The 22232-nt window shown below is 37.2% G+C and overlaps 1 protein-coding gene across 2 annotated transcripts; it reads left to right on the top strand.

Moving 5' to 3' along the window:
- Positions 1-1065: 1065 nt before the first annotated feature.
- On the top strand, positions 1066-21771 carry Uba3 (ubiquitin like modifier activating enzyme 3). 2 transcript variants are annotated; one of them, XM_070018931.1, is made up of 18 exons: positions 1073-1139; positions 1323-1364; positions 3119-3239; positions 4924-5004; positions 6601-6683; positions 8780-8860; positions 9904-9947; positions 11129-11193; positions 11460-11615; positions 13413-13515; positions 13645-13758; positions 19137-19190; positions 19701-19737; positions 19820-19901; positions 20248-20348; positions 20443-20506; positions 20595-20649; positions 20902-21771. In XM_070018931.1, exons 1-18 carry the CDS (start codon positions 1120-1122, stop codon positions 20988-20990), a joined length of 1392 nt encoding a protein of 463 aa, XP_069875032.1. In that variant the 5' UTR covers positions 1073-1119; the 3' UTR covers positions 20991-21771. The 2 variants fall into 2 exon arrangements, with proteins under 2 accessions (XP_069875033.1, XP_069875032.1); XM_070018932.1 differs by lacking the exon at positions 1323-1364 and having other exon boundaries at positions 1066-1139.
- Positions 21772-22232: the final 461 nt, after the last annotated feature.

Here is a 22232-nt window from a genome sequence, read left to right as displayed (position 1 = left end):
CCCTGTACTGACTCATCCCTACCTTACAAGTAAGGACACAGAAGTACCCAAGGAATAAGAATTTTAAACTGAGTTCTTTCTACCTCCAAACATCTCATTCTTGTTTCACTTGAAGAAAGCTATGTGTTAGCTGGGGTCTGGGGGATCATGCTGTAATCCTAGCTGCTCAGGAGACTGGTTTGAAGGTAGCCTGGGCAGGAGACTCTTTATCTCCAACTAAACTACCAAAAAAAAGCTGGAAGTAGTTCTTTGACGCAAACGGTAGAGTATTAACCTTGAGTAAAAGAAGCTCAGGGACAGTGTCTAGGCCCTGAGTTCAAGTCTCAAGACTGAAGCCACACACACACAGAGAAAGCAAGCTATATGAGCTATTTGTGAGACATATGAATGTAATCATAATGTTTGTCTATCTGGTTATCCAGACTCAGTAATGCATACTTTGCCAAAATAATTTCTCCTCTATTAACTGTTTTAAAGTTATAAAGTTTTAAAGTTAAAGGCAGACTTTTGAAACCCTGACAAAAAGTAGAAAGCAGAAATTCTGCTCAACGTTTGGTCCCAGAGAAAAGCTCTGGTGTTTTTTGTGTTGGTTCTTCCTAGGGTTTTTAAATTATTTTTTTAATTTTGTAGATCACACTAACATTTCATGAGATTATTAATCATGCAATTGTATAAAACCTTTACTAACATTCTCGAGGCATAACAACATCGTAGGCGGCGTAACATTTCCCTGTATTCACAATGAAATGTTTTAAAAGCCACGGACTCCGCCCCTCTCCCTCGGCTGCCTCCCGTCCCACTCTGAGAACCCACCCCTCCTACAAGGCCCCGCCCCCACGGCGAACTCAGAGCCACGCCCTTCTTGGGTCCCGCCCCTCCCCAAGGCATCGCCCACTCACGTGGCGAAACAAGAGCCACACCCTCATAGGCCCCGCCCCTGGCCCCAGCCCCCGCCTCTGTCCCAAGGCCCCGCCCTATCATCGTGGCGAAGCCAGAGCCCCTCCCCTCCTAGGTCCCGCCCTTTCCCAAGGCCCCGCCCGCCCACTGCCCACCTCCCCGCCCGAGGCTACGCCCCTCCCCGCCCTCCGCGAAGGCACCTGGGAAGAGGCGGAGAACAATATGGCGGATGGCGAGGAGCCGTAAGTACCGGGGCCCGGCCCGCGCGCCGGCTTGGGCTGGTTTGTGAGAGAGCGTGGCGGTGGGCGGTCGCCGCCGCCCCCCGGGGTCCCCCCCCTCCGCCCCGTCCCCTCGCTCCCCACACCCTCGCGGCGCCTAGCGTGTAGCGTGATGCTGACCCTTCTTTTATTCTCTCTTTCTTTTAGGGAGAAGAAAAGAAGGAGAATAGAGGAGCTGCTGGCTGAGAAGTTAGTGCCGCCGGGAGGCCGGGGGTCTTCTCTGGAGACCCCCGCCTCCCCCTAGCCCCAGGCCTAGGGCACCAGCCGCAGCGGGCCCGGGGGGGGGGTGCTGGGAGTGGGGGGGGCTCCCGCAGCGCAGGCCGCGCGGCCTCACCCCGACCCCCGACCCCTGACCCCGACCCCCGACCCCCAGCCCCGGCGCGGGCCAGCCGCTCCCGGCCTCAGCCCCGGGTGGGCTTTGGGGCTGGGGTGCACCGCCCCGGGCCCTGCCAGGGCCTACCTTGCGCCCCCAGCCCTTCCATCCCCAATGGTGAGATCCAGTGAGTGACCTTGTGACCCGAGAGTCCAGGGTAAACCCGGGAAACGGACCTCAGACTGTTTGGGGCCTTTCCTAAGCACAAGAGATGATAGGACCGATTGCAAACTTTCATTTTTATTGTGTTGCTCGGTCCACACCAGGTATCGTACTAAGCACTTCCATCGTGTTTGCAAAAATAATTGGGTCTTTTAACTGGTTGACTCCAATTGCTAACCTCCCCCGTCTTTCCCATGCCCAAACAATTCTGCATTTTATTAAGAGCATAGTTTGATATTTTGATGGTGGTGCCAACGATTGAAAACTTCTCCCATCTGACCAACCCTTACATAATGTGCTCTTTTCCTTAAATGGAAGGGAAAAAAATACGTGTGTGTGTGTGTGTGTGTGTGTGTGTGTGTGTGTGTGTGTGTGTGTGTGTGTGTGTGTGTGTGTGTGTGTGTGTGTGTGTGTGTGTGTGGTGAGTTCCTAATTTCTGTATCAATTCCCAGTAGTGCTGTGGTCTCTAGGTGTTTCCTTCAATTGAATTTCAACTACAGGGGGACTGAATGACAAGCTTAATCTCACATTCCTTCCACTCTTTAGCTCCCTGTCACTTTTGCATAAAGTGACAGTTCAAGTTTGAATGCTTAGGAAGTGTTAAGTACTGTTCCCAGTCATTTGTAATTATTTCTTTATCCCTCATGCCCCTAAGAAATAACTATAACCCGTAGAGGAGGTTTATAGCAGTCAAGTAATTAATCTGCTCAAGCTACTGATACAGTTTGGTTGTGGAATCAAATCCAATTTGACACCAAAACTTAGTTTTTATCACTAGGCAATAGTGATAAAGACAAAAACCACAGTCTCTGAATCTCAGTCTCCCGAAGAGCTGGGATTACAGGCATCAACCACCCCTATCCTGCCTTAAAACATTTTGTGTGAGTGTTTAGTGACAGCAAAACCCACCTCACAATGCCAAGATTCATTTTTTGGAAATTGGGAGAAACATGTATGAAAGTTACTCTTTAAAGATGGTCTTGAAATCACCTTTTCAAAACATAAACAGTATTAGATTTGAAGCATCACAATTCTGAATGTGTGGCTTTTTCACTTTCCATGTAATCTGATATATTTCCTTTCCCAAATACACTGAAAGAAACTGGAAGTTAGCAGTCATTTTTTTTTTGAATATCAAAAGTATTTCTCACGGATAAATCAATAGTACAATTTGATCTCTAGCATACTGATTTATTGCTACAAATGGATGAAATACCAATAGAAACAAATATAATTTTAAGGAACCCTTTAATAGACAATTAGAAAGCATGAAACAGACCGTAGTCATTTTCCCTTTGTATCTGATCGCCTCTGGCGTGGTCATCTTTTCTTGTGGGGAGACCTAATGGTTGTAGCTGTGGCTTTTTCATACTGATCTTTGCAGCTGGATTTACTGTGTTCTGTGCAGAATGGCTGTTGATGGTGGGTGTGGGGACACTGGAGACTGGGAAGGTCGCTGGAACCATGTAAAGAAGTTCCTCGAGCGATCTGGACCCTTCACACACCCTGATTTCGAACCGAGCACTGAAGTGAGCAACATTTATTTTTAAATACCTGCTCTAATAGTTTCTTATCTCAAAAAGAATAAGATGCTTTCTTTTTAATTTGCTCTTATAATGCAAATACTAATAAGATTGCATTGTGAAACTGTTATTGTGAATTATTGAGTATTTACAATTTGACTATTTGAATGACTAATATTAGTTATTTTGACATTTTTGTGTAATATATTTGATATGTTTCACAAGGGAAATAACTAACTTTAAATTCTATTACACTTAAAATTCAAGTTGAAAGTCATTTCCTAAACATCCCCCTTTGCATCTTTCTTATGAGAAAATTACTTTGATAGGAATATAGATATGCTTGCTTAAATTTTGACATTCAATTGGAATGAGCATCTTAGCATTGATTATTAACTAATTGCATGTTAAAAATATGCATGATATATAATAGAATTTTGGACTGTCTGATGAAAAATGCTCTATTGGTTTTTATTGCCAGTTAGGAAAAAGTGTAACTTTTTTCTTCTTTTGTGTTTACAAAGAGGTATTATTAGCTTTATTTTGTGTGTGTGTGTGTGTGTGTGTGTGTGTGTGTGTGTGTGTGTGTGTGTGTGTGTGTGTGTGTGTGTGTGTGTGTGTGTGTGTGTGTGTGTGTGTGTGTGTGTGTGTGTGTGTGTGTGTGTGTGTGTGTGCGCGCGCACGTGCGCGCACCGGTACTGTAGCTTTAATTTAGGGCATCATGTTTTCGCTTCTTTTTTTTTCCTCCTTTATTTTTCTCCCCAGCCTCTTAACACTTGAGCCACACCTTCACTTCTGGCTTTTTGCTGGTTAAATGGAGATAAAAGTCATGGGTTTTTCTGCATGGATTGGCTTAGAACTATGATACTCAGGCCTCCTGAGTAATAGGCTTCTGGGTGTGAAACACCAGTGCCTGGCTAAGAAATACTGTACTGAAACAGAACTATTGTGCTATTCCTAAACTTGCCCCAATATCTCCTGTGAATAACCTTCCTCCATAAATGTTAGAATTGATCATATTCTTTCTTTGAATATTCATTGTATTTTTCGTATGATAATTTAAGATTGTTAAATGATTATTCTAAATTGTATCTGTGTATAGTTTTTTTTAAAGAGTTTCTTCTATTTTATTTTCCTCTCATCTCATGTTTTACAGGCTCCACTTACTCTATTCAAAAGCATCTGTTACTGTTCTTATTATTTTAGACCTTTAAACACTTTACTGCATGGTTCTCTGTTTATAAGATTTTTAAACTTTTCTCTTTTAGGAAACTTGTAGGTTGATTGAATTAGATGCTTTCCCTATCTTCTCAAACATCAAAGAAAAACAATCAAAGAATGGGAGAAGTAAAATAGAAGATACTATTTTAAGATGGTCAAATTACAAGTTAAATGATAAAATAACACTTGAAAGAAAGAAAAGAAACTAGGACTAGCTTTTTTTGTGAGAAATAGCTTTAATTTCTCACAAAAGTCAGTTTACAAACACTAAAATTGTAACTGATATCAGTAGGATTTTAGAAATTCTGGTTCTTTATAAATTTGATGTAATTGATCACATGCAAAGTGCATTCTTTATCCTAATGTATTTTTCACGAGTACATTAGAAACTGTTTTATAGTTTGTTGCTTTATTAGTAATATTTATAGTGATTATTTAGATTTTTAATATTCCTTTCCATTCTTTACAGTCTCTCCAGTTTTTGTTAGATACATGTAAAGTTCTAGTCATTGGAGCTGGCGGCTTAGGATGTGAGCTCCTGAAAAACCTGGTAATAAATATATATATGTATATATAATATTCTCTATGATAAGTAAATAATTTTACTTTTCTGTCATACTAGGAAACATCCCTATTATGATTATTAGCTTTCTGAAACTCTTGTGCTTTTGTAAGCTTATCAAATCAAATTCTAGATGGTGATTAAAATAATGTTACAACTTTTGAACATTTTAAACTCTAATGTTCTTAATCATGATATCATTGGTAACTTTCTTCTGTTTTCTTTTCTACTCTTTGGGAGAGGGGAGAGAAAGGGGGATGTAATAGGGATCAAACCCAGGCCTTGTGCAATCTGCTACTGAGTAAATCCTTAGCCTTCTTTACTGCTCTTTAATTTTTGTATTTCTTGCACAGTGCTAACTTTATTTCACTCGAGTAAATAAAAAGTGGTTTATATTTTAATGTGTAATGGCTAATAACTTACTATTTTGTTTTTCAAGTTAACCCAGCTGATAGGTGGGGCATTGTATCACTTGATATAGAGGGAAAGAGAATATAATATATATACAATATACTATAGTATATATAAGGAGTATATAATATATGCTCTTTCCTTATGCTAAGGAAAGAGTATATAAGAGTATAAGGAAAGAGTATATAGGCTTAGGCAGTGTTTATTGTTTTTGTTGTTGTTGTTTTTAAAGACATACAAATCCCCTAAAGGTTAAGGTCCATTTTGAAAGGCATATTATTTGCTAATGTGATATGTACTAATTTCGTTTTATTTGTTCTTTTGTGGTAGGGTATTGCTATATAGCCAAGGCAGGCTTTAAACTTGTAATCCTCCCTCATCCTTCTACCAGCTGGAATTACAGGTGTAAACCACCACGTCAGGCAATCCTAATTTTAAATGTGAAGTAATTAAAGATTAGATCTGGGGATTAGTCATCAGAAATCTTTGAGGAGTGGTTCTATTGTTAGTTACTGAATTATAGTAACCTTTGCCTATTAAATATAGGCACATAAGAGATGCAGAGATTTTTTTTTTCATTTTTAGTACCTGTAAGCCCTCTAAAGGATTATTCTAAAACAACATGATAGATATTAGTATCACTGATTAAAAAACAAAACAAAACATTTATTGTGCCCTCAAATAAGCCAAATACCATTAGATGGTAAAGATTCAGAGTGGAACAGGATAGACAGATATTTATGTTTGTGGGGCTTACATTTTAGGTGAAGATAAAAAACAATGCAGTCTGTGAGATGGTTGTGTATGCTGTAAAAAAGGAGGGTATGGACCAGTGGCCTGGTAGGAAGGGAGGAGCTATTTGAGTAAGAGGGTAAGCAGTGTGCCTGTCTGAGGAAAAACATTCTGGTCCAAGGGAACAGCATGTGGTAACGTGCACAAACTGAGTTATTCTCTGTTGGTTATAGACAATTTAAAACCAACTTACACATTTTTGACTTTTACAAGAATTCTGAATTTTCTGTACCTTGCAAGACTTTTTTTTTTTACTTATGAAATACAGTTGTATGAAATTTATTACTGAGAATTTGTAGACTTAGGACTACATTGAAAACAAATCTTAAAAAAATTGCGTAAGGAAGCTTTTGCTCACCTATATTATTTTTATTTCCACAGGCATTGTCTGGTTTTAGACAGATTCATGTTATAGACATGGACACTATAGATGTTTCCAATCTAAATAGACAGTTTTTATTTAGGTAAGTTTTAATATCCTAGCTTCCTATAAGCTCTGATACTTGCACTTTTTTTTTTTGTTGAGAACTGCTAGTCAATTTTAGGTTAAATTTGGAAAGAAAATTCTGGCATTTAGATAAACCTAGTTAATGTTTCTTTTGTGTGTGGGTCATTTCCAGTTTGACCTATCTTTAGTTTTAATACTCTGAAAAAGACCACTGAGATGATTGATTATTGATAGTGGGCTATGTCTTCTAATTTTAATTAGTGGCTAAAATAGTAGAACATAATAATAGTTAACATTTATTGTTCATTATGTGCTACAATGTTTCTAAACTCCTTAGGGCATATTACCATATTTATGAAATCTCAAGGTAGTTACTTGTTTTCATAGGTAAATACTTTTGGCAAGATATGTATGAAATAAGTCACTGTCTTAAGTGCACCATTCAAATCCCCCCCCCCCCCCCCCGTGTCTCCATGGAAACCATGTGGGAGTGTGGTTTGAGATCAGCAATGAAAGCACATGTAACATATGGTTTAGAAGACTCTAGGAAGCCTCCTATTTCCTCCTTACTATATATAAAGAGCTCCTGTGTTTGGAGCAGTTGAATGCAATACTCCAGACAAGGTCTCCAGTTTATAGCAGTCATGTATATGCAAGTAAAGCCAAAGTGAGAATAAACTTGCTTATCAGAGTTAGATAAAAAAAGAACACTTTTGTCTTGAAGAAAAGGAAATATTAGCCCATCTGAATTGTTCTTTTTTGAACAGTTTCCAGTTTAAAAAAGAGAATTTTTAGTAAGCATTAGTTATTTTTACTTACAAAGTTATTTGTACTAGGTAGAATAGAATTTATACCAGAGTTTAGTAACTTAAATGTATGTGTGTATAGAAAATATGTTATGAGAAACTAATAATTAGACACTTGTTGTATTTATATGAGAGAATGATTTATTTCTGTGGGGAAAAATAAGGAGGTATTAAAAATAACATGACTGGAAAAGAATTTGTGGGATTTTTGTTTCTCTTATTTATATCTAATTATTAATGATTGACATTTTGAGGATTTATATTGTTAGCTTCTTGAAAAAGATGATACATCTGTGTGAAATTTCCTTCTTTAAAAGCATGGTTCAAGGGGCTGGGAAGGTGGCTCAGTGGTAGAGTGCTTGCCTTGCATGCATGAGGCCCTGGGTTCAATTCCTCAGCACCACATAAGCAAAAAGAAAAAAAAGCTGGAAGTGGCGCTGTGGCTCAGGTGGTAGAGTGCTAGCCTTAAGCTGAAGAGCTGAGGGACAGTGCCCAGGCCCAGAGTTCAGGCCCCATGACTGGACACCCCCCCCCAAAAAAAAAAAAAAAGCATGGTTCAAGTGCCTGTAATTTCTAGCACTTTGGAGTCTGGGATCTTGTCTCAAATAAAACAAATAAATCCAACAACAAAAACAACAACATGGTTTAGCGATCTAAATTTTACTACATCATTCAAGCACAGAAAAAAGTGACAACAAAAAGTTCTTGCATTCCTAGAAGGAACTGCATGTGTATTTCAACTAAGACCTTCATAGTAATTAACATGTTAAGATTTTGGGTTTCAGGCTAGATACTTCAGAAGGCTTTGGGTCTGGGATAATTTTTTTTTTTTTTTTTTTTGTCAGTTGTGGGCCTGAACTCTGGGCCTGGGTGCTGTCCTTCCGGTTTTTTCTGCTTATGTGGTGCTGAGAATCTAACCCAGGGCCTCATGCATAATAAAGCAAGAACTCTACCACTGAGCCACCTTCCCAGCCCCGGGTCTGGGATAATTTTATACTGGGAAATGTCATGATGGACATGACTAGGAATCATGCCATTGTGCTTTTACCTGGAAAAAAAAGCACTCTGTATTTTCACTCTAAAAAATCATAATTAGGTACATTAATTTGGACCATTAGCAAGGGGTGGCATTTAATAATATGAATGAAGACAAATGAATCTAAAATTATTACTGGTATAAAATACTTAGGTATAATTTTTTTAATATGTATAAATTAACTCAGTTCATGATTATGTTTAGGAGTAAACTATATTGGTCACTTAGGTGTATATTATGAGTGACAATTTAAATATAATTTTTCTGTAGGCCTAAAGACGTTGGAAGACCTAAGGCTGAAGTTGCTGCAGAATTTCTAAATGACAGAGTTCCTAATTGTAATGTAGTTCCGTATCCTTTTGACAGAAAAATTACTTATTTCTTTAAAATCATTTTCCTTATAAAAGAAGTGGTTAACAGGGAGTACATTTGTAGTAAGCAAAATTGCTCATTAGAAAGATTAGAATTTTGTAACTGTTAAATTGTGCTCTGATGGACTCATTTCCACGGTGGATTTCAGATGGGGTTCCATTTGAAGGCTCCAAGCCCAGGAACTGATAGGGTCTGACAGGGTTAAAAACTTGAAAACTGAGGTAAATGAAAGAGATTAAGAAAAGGCGTGGCATGCCGGGTGCTGGTGGCTCACGCCTGTAATCCTAGATACTCAGGAGGCTGAGATCTGAGGATTTCGGTTCAAAGCCAGCCCGGGCAGGAAAGACCATGAGACTCCTATCTCCAATAAACCACCAGAAAACCAGAAGTGGCGCTGTAGCTCAAGTGGTAGAGCTCTTGCCTTGAGCTGAAGAGCTGAGGGACAGCACTCAGGCCCAGAGTTCAAGCCCCATGACCGACAAAAAAAAAAAAAAAAAGAAAATGCATGGCATCTTCTCAATCCTGAAGAAAAACCCCACCAAACCCAACAGTAATTGCAACTGAAAGTTATTGAAGTTTTCTGTATTTTTTTAAAAATTAGGTTTTCATTAACACTTAAAATCACAAAGAGAAGTAAGACTTGTAATGTTTGTTTCCTTTGCTAAACAAACAGTGCATGTCTTGGTGCTGATATTTGAGGGCATATTTTGTTTTACTGGAATATGAGTGTTTACATAAAAGCTAAAGTATAAAGTAGACTTCTGAACAAGAACATATACAGGAAGATGCAGATGTTCAGAGATGAGAAAACCATATAGTTAAAAGGAGGAATGGGAGAAAGTTTTTGTCAAAAAGTAGTAGAGTTAAGCTCATCTTGTCAGATTTCTTGAATTCCACTGCTGTGAACATTGTGTACTCATTTCTAGTTTTAAATAGGTGCTTATAGTTTGTTCCTTGTGGCATAGTTAATTTATTTGGTAAATAAAAAACTTTTCAGCTTAAGTTCCTTTACTTGTATTTAGACATTTCAACAAGATTCAAGATTTTAATGACACTTTCTATCGACGTAAGTTGTTCATTGAAATTAAATTCCCCCAAATCTTCAGTTTTTTAATTTGGTTATTTCTTTAGTTAATTTCCTTCCTTGGTGTTGGCTGTTTAGCAAGCTTGTTAAATGAATGTTTTAATCGTTATTTGATGTCACTAGCCACATTTTCCTGATCATTTGAATAAAAATCACTCAAGGATTAGGAGAAGAAAGGAGGAGATGGAAGGAGAGAGCAGGAAGAGAGGAGAAAATATTTGTTGGAACTGTTAGAAAACGTTTCTAGGAAAAAGTGAGATTTTTGTACAACTGCTTTTATTGGAGTTGGTTAACTTTTGTTTTTTAGAATAGGTTTAGGTCTACACAAAAGATGAATGGCAAGTAGGGACCTCTGGAGTTCTCTATCCCTTTACACACAGCTTCTTTCACTATCAGCATGTCATACCATGTTGGTATATTTATTGAAGTCAGTGAGTCTGCATTCATACATAATTATGGAAGTGCAATTTCTGTTCTAGCAGTACTGGGATTTGAACTCAGAGCCTTGGAATTTCTAGGTAGGAGCTCTTACCATTTGAACCATGGACCCATCTCTTTTTCTTCTTCAGTTATTTTTCTAATAGAATCTGGCCTTGTTTGTCCAGGCTAGCCTGATGACACTCTTTCTATTTATATTTTTCTCATAGTTGGGATGACAGACCTACACCATCATGCGCATTGTTTTTATTGGTTGAGATGAGGTCTTGTGTTTTTTTTTTGTTTTTTGTTTTTGCCCTTACTGGCCTTGAACTGCAACCTTCCTGATCTCTACATTCTGAATAGTTAAGATGAAAGGTTTGAGCTAGTGTGCCTGATTTGGAAGTGCATTTATTTATTCATTTATTAATTTGTTTATGCAGGTACTAGGGGTTGAACTAGTCAGTAAGGTTAATCCTCTACCACTTGAGCTATGTTTTTGTTTCTGTTTTTTTGGCTTGTTAATTGGACATAAGAGTTTCTAAGATTTGCCTGCTAGAGGTACATTTTGAAAAACTAAACATTAAAATTAGGAACATATGTTAAGAATCCCACAACTCAGAAGACTAAGACAGGAAGATTGAGGATTTGAGGCAAATTGGGGCTCTGTAATAAGACTCTGACCTTTAAAAAAAGACCCAAAACCCTAAAACTAAAACTTAAACTTGGATTTTTTTTTCTTGTAGAATTTCATATTATTGTGTGTGGATTGGACTCTATCATAGCCAGACGATGGATAAACGGCATGCTGGTAAAGACTAGTGTCATGCTTCGCTCACATCCTTGCTGAAGCTCTAAACATACCATAGTTGAGAATGTTGCAGCATAGTTTGGAAAAATCAGAGTTGACTTAATTTTAAATTATTTTGATGCATCTGTTTATTTCTAGTTGTTACCTTTTAAGTTTTTGATTTTGTATATTAGTACTCAGTAGTCCAAGCTGATTCAAAAGGGGTTTGTTAGAAGTTTTTTTTTTTTTAGCTCTTATTCTTTTAAATACTCAAAACCTTTTCCTAGATATCTCTGCTAAATTATGAAGATGGTGTGTTAGATCCAAGCTCCATTGTCCCTTTGATAGATGGGGGGACAGAAGGTTTTAAAGGAAATGCTCGGGTGATTTTGCCTGGGATGACTGCTTGCATTGAGTGTACACTGGAACTTTATCCACCACAGGTAATCAAAAAGTACCTGTATTTCTTTTATAGTATTTTGTGTTGGAATTAACAGCTGAATTATTTAGTTTAATCAATGTGTAAAATATTTTAAATTATTCTTTTTTTGTGTTTGTGTTGATACTGGGGCCTGAACTCAGGATCTTGCTCTTGCTTAGTTTTTTCACCCAAGGTTCATGCTCTGTCCCTTGAGCTACACCTCTGTTTCAGCTTTTTGCTGGTTAATTGGAGATAAGAGTCTCTTGGAGGAAGTGGCGCTGTAGTTCAAGTGGTAGAGCGCTAACCTTGAGCTGAAGAGCGCAGGGACAGCGCTCAGGCCCAGAGTTCAAGCCCCATGACCGACCAAAAAAAAAAAAAAAAAGAGTCTCTTGGATTTGTCTGCTTGGGCTGGTTTCAAACTGTGAACCTCAGATTTCAGCTTTCTGAGGGGCTAAGATTATAGGCAGGAGCCACTCCTACCTGTCTATATTAATAATTCTAAGGGCTGGTGATGTAGCTCAGTAGTAGAGCTGCCTCCTTAATAGTCTCCTACCACACAAGAGTAGTGATACTGGCAGTTTGGATATACCAAAGAGACACTTAACTTCAAATTGTTAACTTTAAGTGAAAAGGTAAAAATTCTTGATTGAATAAGGAAGGAGAAATGTTTTTTGAAGTTGTCAAAGTATATATAACTATAATATTTTGAGAGAAACCAGTCATAATTTTTTATTACAGTATATTGTTACAGTTGTTCTTTTCTATCATTTTGGTTAATATCTTACTGTGGCTAAATTGTATATAAAGCTATCTTAATATAAAATATGAATAGGAAAGAATATTGTATATACAAAGTTGGTTATCATGTAGTTTCAAGCATCTGTTGGGGTTTTGCAACAGAAAAGGAAGGAAGGGATTGAGTGAAGAAAGGAGGGAGGGAGGGAGGGAGGACTGGACAGGACATATTTCAGAGAAGTAAAAACAGTGGGGGATGAGATCCTCTTCCCAAAGTTGGAGTTCTTTAATGTTTATGCCTTCTTTAAAGGACAGTTAAATTTTTCACTTGTAAATATAATTTTGTATGAATTATACTTAAAATTGACTTAATTTTGAATACTTGTTTTTTCTTTTTTTTTTTTTCTTTGGGGGTCCAGTTGTGGGGCCTGAAATCTGGGCCTGGGCGCTGTTCCTCAGCTCTTCAGCTCAAGGCTAGCACTCTACCACTTAAGCCACAGCGCCACTTCCGGCTTTTTTCTTTTTGCTTATGTGGTGCTGAGGAATTGAACCCAGGGCCTCATGCATGCAAGGCAAGCTCTCTACCACTGAGCCACCTTCCCAGCCCCCGTTTTCATTTTTTAATACCTTCGCATTTAAATACCAGGCAACAAGTTACTCACATTGCGAATCTGTTCAGCACTTTTTGTTTTTAAGGTTTAGCAAGGATTGAATTTAGTGTAAAATAGGATAACATAGGAAGAAAAGTAGAAGAGAAATAGTTCTTGTTCCCCATGCATAGAATGGAACTTAGAGACTTGATTCAGCACTTTTATTCTTGTGGTCTAGCAAAGCTTAAACTTATGTACTTTAAAAATGTAAGGCAAACATATCTTTACAGGCAAGCCACTCTGAAATGACTCAGATGACCTTGTTAGTTTCAGTGGTGTTGCTAATTGTTTACCATGTTTCCTTTATGGCTAAGGAGGGCTATTGTAAAGGAGGGCTGAGCTCAGTTATTAGAAACTGTTACAAACTGAATTAAACTGGAAGTTGCATTTAAGACTGTTTGAAACTCACTAAAAAAGACAAACTGTGGTTTCAGGTTAATTTCCCCATGTGCACCATTGCATCCATGCCCAGGCTGCCAGAACACTGCATTGAGTATGCAAGGGTGTTGCAGTGGCCTAAAGAGCAGCCTTTTGGAGGTAATACGCCTAATTTAATAAATTTAATCATCCACCATTGCATAAAATATGTATTTTTCTGTGTTATTCATTGGGGTTATTGTATTGAAAAGTCACATCTTCCTCTCTTTTTTATTTTCCTCCCAACAGATGGGGTTCCATTAGATGGCGATGATCCTGAGCATATTCAGTGGATTTTCCAAAAATCTCTAGAGAGAGCATCACAATATAATATTAGAGGTGTTACCTATAGACTCACTCAAGGTGAGTTAGTAAACTGTCAGGAATTTGGGAACATCCCAGTGTTTTATGTTTTGGGGAGAATTTTTTTTTTTTTTTTGTCGGTTGTGGGGCTTGAACTCAGCGCCTGTGCACTGTCCCTGTGCTCTTATGCTCAAGGCAAGCACTCTACTGCTTGAGCCACAGCACCACTTCAGGTTTTCTAGTGGTTTATTGGAGATAAGAGTCTCACGGACTTTCCTGCCCTGGCTGGCTTTGAACCGAGATCCTCAGATCTCAGCCTCCTGAGTAGCTAGGATTACAGGCGTGAGCCACCGGCACCCGGCTGAGAATTTTTTTTTTCTGTTAGTCATGGGGCTTGAACTGAGAGCCTGGACACTGTCCCTGAGCTTTTTTGCTTATGGCTAGTGCTTTACCACTTTGAGCCACAGTGCCACTTCCAGTTTTTTGAAGGTTAATTTGAGATAAGAGTCTCACATACTTTCCTGTCAGGGTTGGCTTCGAACTGAGATCCTCAGTTCTCAGCCTCCTGAATAGTGAAGATTACAGGCCATGAGCCACCAGTGCCTGGCAACTGGGGGAATTATTGATAAATGATTTTGGACAATGCTATCTACTGGAGGTTCAGTAAAGGTACTATAGAAACAATAGTTTACAGATTACCTGAAGGTGTGGGAATCAAGTTCTACAGAACCCATCCTCAGCTCAGGGAAATTTCATAAAATCATTGACTTTTACTTAGGATTGGTAGAGGCCCTAAACAATCCCATTGAAACCTTCTGTGTTATCTCTGAAGAGAAATTCATTGCCTCTTGGCAACAGTCTCTCACTTTTGCACAAGACTTGTTAGGCAATTTTTGTATATATCAAGTAAAAATGTCTAGCCCTGGTTTGATTTGATTTTTGTCCCATTACCATATGTAATCTAATTTCCTTTTCAGTGATGGATTTGACAATATTAAACACAGTGATCATATTCCCTTCACATTTTTATCAATGCTTTAATATTCCCTAGACAATAGTATAGCATTCTGAACTTTGTCTTCTTTCAGATCTGATACAGACTTAAAAGGAGACGGGGTTATTTTTGTTGTTGTTATTGCTTGCTGTTTACATTGAGGCTATACTTCTAATTCTTCGATAGTACTGTGCAGTAAAATCTAGACCTTTTTTCCACCTGGTGCAATTTCTGTGCAATTTCTCCCTTGTTATGTTTTTTACAGAAAGTTTCTCTTCCTAGTCATTGCCTAGTGGCACCTTGTCATGGTTCTTTCTCCAGAAGGAGGCCTTCCTGAGCAATCCTAGTTAATGGACTGTACTACCATTGTTCCTCTAACCACATATCTTAACATTTTCTTTTTTTAATTTTTTTAATTTTTAAGGAGTTGTATAAAGGGATTACAATTTTGTAAGTCAGATTATGAATACAGTGCTTCTTGGGCATTTCCATTCACTTTTCACATTTCATTCATTCATTTTCCTTCACTTTCTCCCATTCCCCCCCCCCCCCCCCGCCTACCCAAGTTACATAGTTCATTAAAAAAATTTCTTTTTGTTATTATAAAGGTGATATATAGAGGAGTTACAGTAACATAAGTTAGGTAGTAACAACATTTCTTTTTGGACAGTGTCCCGGATTTCCTTGCTTTCTCTTGTTTTTCCCTCTGTTCCCCACCCACAAGTTCATTTTTTTTTTTAACATAGTGTGTATTTAATATAATAACTGCATTTGCTCACCCTTCTGTTTCTTTCTTCTGTTCCTCTTTGCCCATGCCCTCCTAAAAGACAAAATCAAAACAAAAGAAAAAACAAAAAAAGAAGTGGCACTGTGGCTCAACTGATAGGGTGCTAGCCTTGTGCTGAAGAGCCCAGGGACAGCACCCAGGCCCAGAGTTCAAGCCCCACAACTGGGAAATGAAAGAAAGAAAAAGAAAGAAAGAAAGAAAAAAAGAAAGAAAGAAAGAAAGAAAGAGAGAAAAGAAAGAAAGAAAGGAAGGAAGGAAGGAAGGAAGGAAGGAAGGAAGGAAAAAGGAAAGAAGAAAGAAAGGGAAAGAAAGAAAGAAAAAATATATATAAAGAAACTAAACAAAACAATATAAAAGAAAACCATGTTTCCATTTCTTGGAATTCATTGGTTGTATTTTAGATCTAGCTTCCACATATGAGAGCAAACGTGCCTTTTCTCTTTTTTTTTTTTTTTTTTTGGGTCCAGTTGTGGGGCCTGAACTCTGGGCCTGGGCACTGTCCCTCAGCTCTTCAGCTCAAGGCTAGCGCTCCACCACTTGAGTCACAGCGCCACTTCCGGCTTTTTTTCTTTTTGCTTATATGGTGCTGAGGAATCGAACCCAGGGCCTCAGGCTTGCAAGGCAAGCGCTCTACCACTGAGCCACCTTCCCAGCCCCGTGCCTTTTCTCTTTGAGCTTGGCTTTACTTCACTTAACATGATTTGTTTTAGGTCCATCCATTTCCCTGCAAATGATAAATTATTTTTTCTTTTTGGTCCTAGACCAGGACTATCTGATGCAGCCTTTCATTCATTCATTCCTGGTGCTCTATCATCTGATTTTTATGATGGATGAATTAAATTCCATGTGTACATTACCACATTAAAAAAAATCAACTCATCTTTTGTAGGGCATCTTGTCTGTTTCCATAACTTGGCTATTGTGAATAGTGCAACAATGAACACGGATATGCAAGTGTCTTTACCATATCCTTCCTGACTTATAATGTACTGGGTAGATATCCAAGAGTGCTATGGCTGGATCATAGGCAAGTTCTATGGTTTGTTATTTTTCTATTCTTCTTCTGAGAAGTCTCTATTTAGTTCCTTTGCCAATTTATTGATTGGTTTATTCATTTAGGGGGTATTCATTTTTTGAGCTCCTTGGATATTAGGGCTTTGCTGGATGTTTGGCTGGTAAAGATCTTTTCCCAGTCTATTGGTTGTCTTTCTAACTTTGTAATTATGTTCTTTGCTGTGCTAATTCTCCTATCTTCTATGCCCCTGAGACTTTTCAGAAAGTTCCTACCTATATAAGTGCTAATATTTCTCCTATTCCATCTTGTAGTAGTTTCAGAGTTTCAGGTCTGATACTCAGATCTTTGATCCATTTTGAGTTAATATTGATACATGGTGACAAACGGATCCAATTTTAGTTTTCTACATATGGATGTCCAGTTTTTCCAATACCATTGAAGAGAATATTTTTTTTCAAACTTACAGTTTTTGCTCCTTTATTGACTATCTGATAGCTACAAGTGTATGGGTTTATTTCTAGGTCTGTTTTCATGCCAGTTAGCAAGCTGCCTTTTTGTTGTTGTTGCTGGTTTTTCATTTTCTTAATACAGTCCTTCAGTATCTGAGATTTTCTGATGTGTTCATTTGTTAGCTCCCCTATCAATTGGAAATCTCTGTAAGAGTTCATACTTTTCTCCACAGGTACTGTCCATAACACTTAGAAAAGTATCTTAACGCACAGTATACATTTTAAATCATTAGGAGAGCTACAAATTCATTTCAATATGAAGTGTCCTTCATTCTTTCACACCTTTTACTTGAGCTAAGTAAATACTTTTTAGCATCATGGTTGAGTGTTTCGACAGAGTGTACAGAAATAAAATTGGAAGTGAACTAGTCCAAGTAATGCTTGGACTGCTTTTCTGTGTAACAGAAATATGGGTTTGTTTTTTTTGTTGTTTTTTTTTTCTCTTGTCCATTGAAGCTCTTGCTGCAGAAGATGAGAAAGGGATAGGTTCCTTTTGCAGTGCTCTTATTGGGTAATGTCTTTTCCTGGGTTTCTCTGAGTTTGTGGCTACCTGTTCCTTCTTTCAGTGCACCAAGCTGCATATGGTTTAGTGGTGAGCTTCTAGTTTAGCTATCATGGATTCGTTCTTTGTATCCCTCTAACATTAGAATCATCTCACCAAAAAGAAATTTATTTTTTTGTGAGTTGTGGGGCCTGAACTCTGGGCCTGGGCACTGTCCCTCAGCTCTTCAGCTCAAGGCTAGTGCTCTCCTACTCAATCCATAGCACCACTTCTGGCTTTTTCTGCTTATGTGGTGCTGAGGAATTGAACCCAGGGCCTCATGCATGCAAAGCACTCTACTGCTGAACTACCTTCCCAGCCCCAAAAATGAACATTAAAAAAAAGCTTAACTTTCTTTGCTGTCTATCTATCCTGTTGTCTTAGAGTCTTATCCTTTGCCTGGAGTTTGGAGGAATACATTCCATCCTGTAATGCTTCCTTATACTTCAAGATAAAGTTACTTATTTCTAAAATGACCATTTCAGATACAGCTAAAAAATGGAATTTTTATTTTGTATTTAAGGTTTCAGGTTGGGGTTTGCTCATTCCTTTTAGGTGAATGCTGAAGTCAAATATTCGATGTTAAAGTGGAGATCCATATGTAGTGTTTTGTAAGGCAGCCTAGAATTAAAGATGCTTTATCAAGGACAGTTCTTGTTTGTTGTGAGAGTTTGTGAATTGAATAGCTAGGATTATTATATGAGGAAAAGTTATGTAGCTTAATTATATTTTACTCAAACTTTTCTTTTTTCTTTTTCTTTTTGTTGGTCATGGGGCTTGAACTCTGGGCCTGGGCACTGTCCCTCAGCTCTTCAGCTCAAAGCAAGCGCTCTACCACTTGAGCCACAGTGCCAGTTCCGGTTTTCTGGTGGTTTATTGGAGATAAGAGTCTCATGGCCTTTCCTACCTGGGCTGGCTTTGCACTGGGATCCTTAGATCTCAGCCTCCTGAGTAGCTAGGATTACAGGCATGAGCCATTGGCACCTGGCTTACTCAAACTTTTTTGAGTGTAACATAATGTAGTAATTAAGACTGTGTACTGTGGGGCATATTTTGTTCATATACTTACCCACCATTTACTAGGTATACTATGCGTGTGATATTTAATTTCTATCAGCCTTTTTGTACTTACCTTTAAATCAAGTAGCATAATAGCATATGGATGTTATAAAAATTAAATAACTTAATTATCACAATATCTGGAATGTAATAAGCACTTGTTATTCATGGTACTGTTTTGCCTTTATGTAAAATGTACTTGAGAATTTATTTTTCTTTGCTAACATAGCTTAAAATTCTAAGCATGCTACAACGTGAAAGAACATAGTTTTTGGGTTTGGTTTGGTTGGCTTGGTTTTAAGAGGTATGGTTTTGCTGTATAGTCAAGACTGGCCTTGAATTGTGATCCTCCCGCCAGGGCTCTCAAGTGCTTGATTATAGGCATGTTTCATCATGTTTGGATATGCTAAATTTATTTTTTGGCTTGAGAGCCTGAATAATTGAATTTCAAGAAATGGTATTTAATAATCATAGTGATTAAGGTAAATTTTTTTTAGAGAAATGATATTTTAATTGATGATAACTTTTTTTAGGAGTAGTAAAACGAATAATTCCTGCAGTAGCTTCCACAAATGCAGTCATTGCAGGTAAGGAAAATGACCATCTCTTTTTTTAACTAATCTTTCAACTCAGTATAAGTGATTCTTTAATCTGACAAAGAGTATGGAAAACATGTATTGCTTAGAAGAACTCAATAGAAAATTGGTTAATTTTTCATTTCTTAAAATTGCCCCAAATACAACCTCCCATGTAAACACACACAGAAGCTTATACATGATTTAGTTGACTAACATATGGTATATACAGGAGTGAATCTCCATAGAGTAGAACTTTCAAAACATTTAACAGACTGTTTAACAAAATGAATATCAGGAAGCTGAAATGAGAATGTAAGGGGGTGGGAGATAGACGAGAACATGGGACAGATACATCTAGAGCCTTCAGTGTATGTATGTGATAAAGGGTGGAAATGTGAAATGAGTCCACGAGGAAGGAAAAGATGGGATGGGGGGAGATTGGTGGAAGAGGGTGATTGATCAAGAGGCACTGATTTTCATTGAGTTAAATGAAGCACCTTTATTTTCTCCCCTCTTTAGCTGTGTGTGCCACTGAGGTTTTTAAAATAGCCACAAGGTAATAGTTTACATTTTTAATAAGTAAATCCATGATTTGACCAGGCTCAGTTACATAACTGTGAACTTTCTTTTCATTTTAGTGCATACATTCCCCTTAATAATTACTTGGTATTCAATGATGTAGACGGGCTGTATACATACACATTTGAAGCAGAGAGAAAGGTTAGTAGTATTAAATTAATGAAAAGGTTTTGGTTATGCATTCTTTTAAAATATCAAGTATTAGTCAGAATTCAAATAGAATTACCCACATTATAAGCATTTTATTTTCTAACTATATTTACCTAGTCTGCCTACTTACTAGATATCTTTTGTTGGATAGTCTAAAATACTCTATAGCAAAATGATTTAGAAGAAATGATCTGTTATGAAAATAGATTTGAAGCATGAAAATTTTTTTATAGGAGATAGGCATGATTATGAAACAATGTGATTTCTGCTTCTTTTTTATAAAGAGCCTAGTATTGGTTCATGTATCTCTACAATTTGTTGTGTTTTATATATGCAGGAAAACTGTCCAGCTTGTAGTCAGCTTCCTCAAAATATTCAGTTTTCTCCATCAGCCAAACTACAAGAGGTTTTGGATTATCTAACAAATAGTGCTTCTCTGTAAGTATTTTGGATTTTTGTTATATTGTGGGAAAAAAACCCCAAAATAATTTGGACAATATTTGATTGCTTTTTTTCTTTTGATTATATTTAGGCAGATGAAATCTCCAGCTATCACAGCCACATTAGAGGGGAAAAATAGAACACTTTACTTACAGGTGATCAGTGTTCATTTTTAATTTTTTCAGGAAACCATGAATAGTGTAATTGATTTTAATGTAGCTTTTACATCATTTTGTTTTCTAGTCAGTGACTTCTATTGAAGAACGAACAAGGCCAAATCTTTCTAAGACATTGAAAGGTATTTTAAGTAAATATACTTATAAAATGTTCTTTTTGGTAAAATAGCAAACGTTTATTTTAGGGTTTGCTTTTAATACATTGATCAGATATAATTACTTATGTGTAGATATCATAATAAAATTGCTGTTGTGAAAAAGAAAACCTCTAAGAAATTGCATACTTGGACCATAAAACTTCATAATTTTTGTATATGTATTATACATTTCATTGAGATATATTTGCTTGGTAATTATACTCTTTTCTATTTTAGAATTAGGACTTGTTGATGGACAAGAACTGGCAGTTGCTGATGTCACCACACCACAGACTGTTCTGTTCAAACTTCATTTTACTTCTTAAGAAACATAAATCTGCACATAATAGAAAACTCATAGAAATAATATTACTTCATGGAAGCTAAAGAATTAAGGGTGGGGAAGGTGGGGTGAAGGGAAGTTCCCCTCAAAATATGTCATTTTTAACATTAGTTTTGCTGGAATTTCATATATATATGTATATATATACACACACACACACACATATATATATATACATATATAGTGAGTGACATTTTTTTTAACTTTATAATGTCATTTGAGGACAGAATGTTGGGGCTGGTGCTTGTAAACATTGTCATTATTGATACCAGAAACGATGCCTGCAGAGATTATGAGCAAATGTATTGTTTCTTTTAGAGAAGGGGGTAGATACTCTTATTTTATGTGGATTTTCTTATGGTCAAAGAACGCATTCCTCATATGAGCAGCTTCATGTAAAACATATCTGTGTCCTGTAATAGAAATAAGAAATTAGGTTTTCAAATACATTAAATACTACACCCTCACATCTAGAGTATATCTTACCATAGGCTATTTCTTGATTTAATATACACTTAATTGTGGTTGCCCAAAGTGTAAATTAATTATTGCAGAGTTTATCTTATCTGTAATGATTTGTAAACAGTATTATAGCTGAGTATCTGTTCCTGAAAATAGGAAATATTTTCATGTGTTTCTTTGCAGTGCCATAGAGGCCAATATGCACAAATTTAAGCCAAGGCATGGCTGTTTAAAAATTTAATATTTAAACAGTTATTGTTGATGCTTTTGCACTATTTATTAATAAAATTATACATTGTCTACTTTTTCTTATTGAACAGATTTTTGAAGTATGTTAAGGATGGTTCCATGGTAAAGTAGAAGTATTTTTAAGTGATGAGTAGTTACTATCACCAACTTTTTATTGAACCCAAATATAGTACTTTTGCTATAGTTGTTTTCACAGGTTTATTTCCTAATGGAATGTAATTAATGTAATTATGTTAGGTCTCTTAACATGACTGTTTCTTTGAGATGACTGAAACCAAAATTAAGCAGAGATAGTAAAAAAAAAAATACCCGGGTAGTTTCTTAATGTAGCAATATGTATATGTCCCCCCCTTTTTTTAAAAAACTTAACTATGAGTTAATTTTAAATTAACTATGAGTTAATTTTTTTCCCTTTCAACATTTTTATGGAGGAGGCTGAGATTTGGAGGATTGTGGTTTGAGTCCAGCCTGAGCAGGAAAATTTAGTAGGCTCTATCCAAAATAAAGAGTAGCA

Source organism: Dipodomys merriami, unplaced genomic scaffold, assembly GCF_024711535.1.
Source record: "Dipodomys merriami isolate MVZ:Mamm:240054 unplaced genomic scaffold, mDipMer1.0.p SCAF_13, whole genome shotgun sequence".
In the NCBI taxonomy this organism is placed as follows: domain Eukaryota; kingdom Metazoa; phylum Chordata; class Mammalia; order Rodentia; family Heteromyidae; genus Dipodomys; species Dipodomys merriami.
Note: the sequence above shows the minus strand (reverse complement) of the source record. Positions and strands in the feature narration are given on the sequence as shown.